Source organism: Camelina sativa, chromosome 1 (assembly GCF_030686135.1).
Source record: "Camelina sativa cultivar CO46 ecotype springtype chromosome 1, ASM3068613v1".
Lineage (NCBI taxonomy): Eukaryota > Viridiplantae > Streptophyta > Magnoliopsida > Brassicales > Brassicaceae > Camelina > Camelina sativa.
Window position 1 is genome coordinate 17,134,160 of NC_141880.1, and position 6,000 is coordinate 17,140,159.

General features: G+C 34.0%; 1 protein-coding gene and 1 long non-coding RNA gene across 2 annotated transcripts; both read left to right on the top strand.

Moving 5' to 3' along the window:
* The first annotated feature begins 607 nt into the window (after positions 1-607).
* Positions 608-1,218, top strand: LOC147950031 (uncharacterized). Its single transcript, XR_015596248.1, has 3 exons — positions 608-681; positions 759-813; positions 893-1,218. It is a non-coding gene; the product is annotated as an uncharacterized LOC147950031 (long non-coding RNA).
* A 2,445-nt stretch (positions 1,219-3,663) lies between these two features.
* Positions 3,664-4,086, top strand: LOC147950032 (uncharacterized). The gene has a single exon (XM_087511959.1). It carries the CDS (start codon positions 3,664-3,666, stop codon positions 4,084-4,086), a length of 423 nt encoding a protein of 140 aa, XP_087368085.1.
* Positions 4,087-6,000: the final 1,914 nt, after the last annotated feature.

The window sequence follows — 6,000 nt, forward strand, 5'->3', positions numbered from 1 at the left end:
ATTAAATGAACTGATGTTATTTACTCTTAATTTGTATCAGTTAAGAAATTTGAAGCTAATAAAACAAACATGCATAATCATTAACAAATAAAATGAATATAAATATATAAATATATTAATTTATTAGTTTTTAATCATTTTCAGTTTTTTTAATCTCTATTTAAATATCTAATTGCATTCTAGGTTTTTTTCTTAATTTACAAAATAATATATATATATATATATATAATATTCTTTCTACCGTATATACACTGTTTGATTTGGCAATAAATACAAAATAATAACAATTAATTTATTAAAACCTTAAATCTTTATAAATTTTTGTTAAAAATTGTTTATGGTTCCGAAATAAACACAATTTCGAATTTTGTTTATATATCTCATGTATATCCTCAATTTCCATTTTAGAAAATGTGAAAAATATTCTTTTAAACAAGTAATAAATGTTTTAAATATTTTACCACAAAATAAAAATAGCATTTTCCTTAAAAATAACTAATTAACTCATTCCTTTTTTTGAGGGATCCTCAATATTTTTTTCTTCAATCTCACGTTCACTTAATTTATAACTGTTAGTTCTTCTCCATCTCATGCTCTTTTTATTTTTTGGGAGGTTTTTACTTTCTCAATTTCATCAATAAATCTACATATGTCGAAGCTTCGATTCCATTTATCTCAAAAGTTGTGATTACCTTCATTCTCATATTTTGCTTTGTTATAAGTTTTTGTTTATGTTCTAATCATGATTTTGTAAACAGTGAGGAGATTGACATGTATGTACTCCTACATGGTTTGGGAAAAGATAATGTAAAGGTATTCTTATACTTTCAAATAATATTTTCTATATCAAACAATATTCAAGAGATATAGTTATTTTTTTTGTTTTTTGTAGTATGAAGATATTCACAAGCACCATGATAATTCAAATGATCCTTTGCCATAGTCAACTTACAATCATTATTCTACATGTAGAAGAGGCGTAGCTATTATAGAAGAAACCGTTTTCAAGATGAAGGAATAATGTCCGCAAGAGTAACATGGAACAAAAGCAAGATGTGTTTCATAAACGCGGAAGGAATCATTGCTCAATTGTAATTTTGGATCATATCACTATTTTTTTTCTATAAAAAGTAGATGATGATGTATCTTACTAGGGTTTGAATAAGATTTGATGGTGATGTAATTAGTAAAGATTTAAATATACTTTTATTGAGATTTTAATAGATATTTTCAACTGTTTTTGCTATTCAAATTATAATGATTAATAAAAAATATTTTGCTATTCAAAATATAATAATTATTAAAAAATATGTTTTATTAATCAAATAAATTAGTAATACGAAAATTATATTTAAAAATTGAAAATAACATAATTATTGGAAATTAATTATAAAAATTGGCATTAATTTTTACATCACTACTTCTAGTTGATACAAAAATTTAACATCAATTATAATAATTGTTACAAATAGTAATATCACTTATATTAATTGATACAAATTTAACAACATTTATAATAAATGATACAAAAACTTAACATCATTTTTTTTACAAGTGATACATCTTAACATCGATAACAATAATTGATGCAAATATTTTTTAAACTGATGCAAAATATTTGCATCACCAAATCATAAATCACTTATATAAATGATGTAAAACTTATTTGCATCAATTATACATGATGCAAATATGTAAAATAAGTGATGTAATACAACCTTTTTTTTGTAGTGCTATAATCTCTATTTCTTAAATTATTCGAGAAGCTAGTTTTATAATCAAAAGTTTTGGTGGAACAACTAACTAAATTGTAGTTTGAAGTGCAGCAACACTCCTGAAACAACTTGCGATACAAATATTATTAATATGAGAAATACAAGCCAAATTTGGAGCAACTAACTAAATTGTAGTTTGAGGGACTTTTTTCAATATTTTCGTCCAGAGTCCAGTTCTTGAAAAGTGTCAGCAATTAATGGATGTCATTCTTAAAAAGGATTTTGGCATAAAACTATTTATCGAGTGTAAGATCTTGTAACAAACATCTCATTTACCAAGAATTTTTAAATGGGTCAAACAGATCAAAACAATGAGATCCGGGTTCGTCACTACTGTTCTAGTACGGGCGTGCGATCTTGCATCTGGTGCCAAAGTCGATGCCAAACCTAGCTAGGGGCTGAAAGTTTTGGTCTTATTGTGTCATCTACCAACATAACCAATTTGGTGTGGATGCTTAGGCCGCTTAAAGGGGTGATTAGACGAAAGATGCCTAACCTTTATCATGATACTTTACAAACCAAAAGAATAGTTTAACATGGTTGGGATGGCTCACATGACAAGAAACGCTACTAGTATAAGCAAGTCTTTTGTTAAATCTAAAAGAAACAAACCGAATCATACACAGTCGCAAAAGAGATATAATATATACCATTAATTTGAAGAGACTATGATTAATATATAAATGGTTACGGTCAATCTACTAATTGCCAATTGGTTTTTAGTTGGAAGCGCAAGATATGCCTAAATTTAACGTCTGCCTCTCTCTCAAGGGAAATACATTTTGGTATGCTAATGCAAGACAAGGATCCAATACTTTTCTAATCTGTTTTGATTTTACAAGAGAGAGATTTCGGCTGCCTTTGTCTCCTTTTGAATTTGATGGTCTTTTAGATGTTGTGACTTTATCTAGTGTAAGAGAAGAGCAGCTTTGTGAGACATTAATGATGTTGGGGGAGTAATAGGAGACGATATACACAAATATTAAGAGGATTAGGATTACTGATATTTGTTAGATTTGATCTTATCTCTTTGCTTAAGGCTCAAGTAATTGTTAGCCTATATATATTGTACTCTTCACAATTGATACAATACACGAAAACATTCAGAGCAATTCTCTACTTTGATACTGATCAAAAAAAGATGAGATCCGGGTTCGTCACCATTGTTTTAGTACGGGCGCGCAATCTTGCATCTGGTGCCAAAGTAGATGCCAAAACTAGCTAGGGGCTGAAAGTTTTGGTCTTATTGTGTCATCTATCAACAAAACCAATTTGGTGTCGATGCTCAGGCCGCTTAATGGCGTGGATTACGACTAGGATTTAAGCGGATGTTGTGGAATAGTAAGGTTTCCTTAGCAGTGAATACGTACTCACTTTCTTTAACTTTTAGTTGCATTTGAGGGTGCAATTTTTTTCATCGACGACGAGAAGATACTTGCAGTGGTTTTGGATAAAGACAACGTAGAGCTTACATTGTTGGAGTGGATGGAACCTTGAAAAAATGGATATCAGAGTTTCTGACAAATATTGTTATCTACTTGCATAATGAGTAATTAATGGATGTCATTCTTATAAATGAGTTTGGCATAAAACTATTTATGGAGTGTAAGATCTTGTAACAAAAATCTCATTTACCAAGACTATTTAAAAAGGTCAAAATTAAGAGGATTAGGATTACTGATATTTGTTAGATTTGATCTTATCTCTTTGCTTAAGGCTCAAGTAATTGTTAGCCTATATATATTGTACTCTTCACAATTGATACAATACACAAAAACATTCAGAGAAATTCTCTACTTTGACATGGTATCAGAGCCTACCTTTGGCCTATGCTAAAAGTTTTGCTCTCAAAAAAAAAAAAAAAAAACACAACCGATCCTCGACGAACATGTTAGGCGACGATGCAAAGAAAGAACCGGTGTTGATCTCACCTTACCTGATTCAACCCGACGAACACAGCGGTCAGATTTTAACCGCTGTGTTGTTGAATGGAGAAAATTATGAGCGATGGTCGAAGCTCATGATGAACGCTCTCCGAACAAAAAGAAAATTGGGTTTCATCAATGGAACCTTGCAACGACCTGAAGATGGTAGCGAAGATGCAGAACGATGGGATATGGCGAATTCTCTAATCATCGGCTGGATCATGGCTAGCATAGAAGAAAAACTGCGTTCATCTATCTCTATTGTTGATGATGTCTCTGTCATGTGGGAGAACATCAAAAAGAGATTCTCGGTGAACGATAGCACTCGTGAACATCAACTTCACGATGATATACAGAAAACTAAACAAGACGGACAATCCGTATAGGAATACTATGGAAAGTTAAAGATGTTGTGGGATGATCTTGCTGCTTTTGATAGAGGATTTTCCTGCTGCTGTAAGAAGTCAAGTTGTACTTCAATGGTGCAGTTTAACAAGAAACAAGAAGCGATTCGTATCCATCAATTCCTGATGGGTTTGGATGGTCGTAAATTTGGAACTACTCGTTCGAATTTGCTAGCACGTTTACCTGATCTGAATTTAGGGCAAGTGTACTCACAAATTGTGCAAGAAGAACGTCACCTTACAGTGACAAGGGAAGATGAGATGCCAAGCACAACAATCGGCTTGTCGGTTTCTGTTTCCAAGCAATCTCTTATGTGCACTCACTGTGGGCGTGTCGATCATGAGAAACAACAATGCTTTAAACTTGTTGGTTATCCCGAATGGTGGCCTGATCAAACGGCTTCAAACAAAGGAACCGGTGTTGGTTCTGGCCGTGGGAAGAACTCAACACGTGGAAGAGACAAAGGACGTAGTTCACAAGCAATTGCTAATCAAGTCACAACAACACCTTCTGCTGGCATTCCATCTCTAACTCCGGCTCAGTGGACCTCGTTGGCTAGTTTCCTTGAGAATAAAAAGGATTCTTCTGGCGAAAAGCTCTCTGGTAAGATTGATAAACTCATACTTTATGGTACGCATAGTCGTTTTGATTTGATCATCGACTCCGGTGCAAGTCATCATATGACTGGTGACATTACGTTGCTAAGCGACCTTACTTCTATTGCTGCGTGTCCTATCCAACTACCGAATAATGGTCTCACTTGGGCTACACGTAGAGGCACCTTAAATCTTGGTGGAAAGATGATTCTCCGAAACGTGTTCTATGCTCCTGATCTTCACGTTACTCTAATCTCGGTCTCTAAATTACTTGATGACATTGCTAGCTCTGTGATATTTACCAAAGAGTTTTGTTTGATTCAGAGCCAAACTTCAAGGACTTTGATCGGTGCGGGTGAAGCACAGGACGGGGTTTATCATCTGACTGGTGCGGTTCTTCCTCAAGCAAGCCGGATAGGGAAGATAGATACTCGTGACTTGTGGCACAAGCGAATGGGACATCCTTCGTCTAAAGTTCTTACTTTATTATCGGGTTTTGGCAATTTTTCTACTGGTGTTAGTGATTTAGAAGCAACTTGTGATATTTGTTGTCGAGCAAAACAGACTCGTTTCTCGTTTTCTGAGAGTTCTAATAAATCTGATGATTTGTTTAGTTTGATTCACTGTGATGTTTGGGGTCCATATCAAACGAAATCTACTTGTGGTTCTACATATTTTATCACCATTGTTGATGACTTCTCTCGTGCGGTATGGACACATTGTTGCGTGAAAAATTAGCAGTCACAACTGTGGTCAAGAATTTTGTCTCATGGGTTGAACATCAATTTGGAAAGCAGGTTAAGACAGCTCGTTCGGATAATGGCACTGAGTTTCTACCCTTGCGTTCGTATTTTGCGGAACATGGTATAACTCATCACACTTCATGTGTTTATACGTCACAACAAAATGGACGGGTGGAAAGGAAACATAGACATATACTCAATATCGCACGAGCTCTGTTATTTCAATCAAGTGTTCCTATCAAGTATTGGGGAGAAAGTATTCAGGCTGCGTGTTTTCTCATCAATCGGACGCCTTCTCTGCTTCTTGATGGCAAGTCTCCATATGAAATTTTATACCAACGCCCTCCTGATTACACTACTCTTCGTATTTTTGGCTGTTATGCAACTCGGACACCTAAAGATGGTAATAAGTTTGTAGGACGGAGCTCTCGCTGTGTATTTCTTGGTTACCCTTTTGGTAAAAAGGGATAGCTTGTTCTTGATCTAAAGACATATGTTGTCTTTGTTTCTCGAGACGTTCAGTTCTATGAAAATGTGTTTCCATTTGCAGTCTCAC

Bases quoted from the DNA above. Each gene is read 5' to 3' on its own strand.
- LOC147950032 (XM_087511959.1), top strand. From the start codon at position 3,664: ATGTTAGGCGACGATGCAAAGAAAGAACCGGTGTTGATCTCACCTTAC.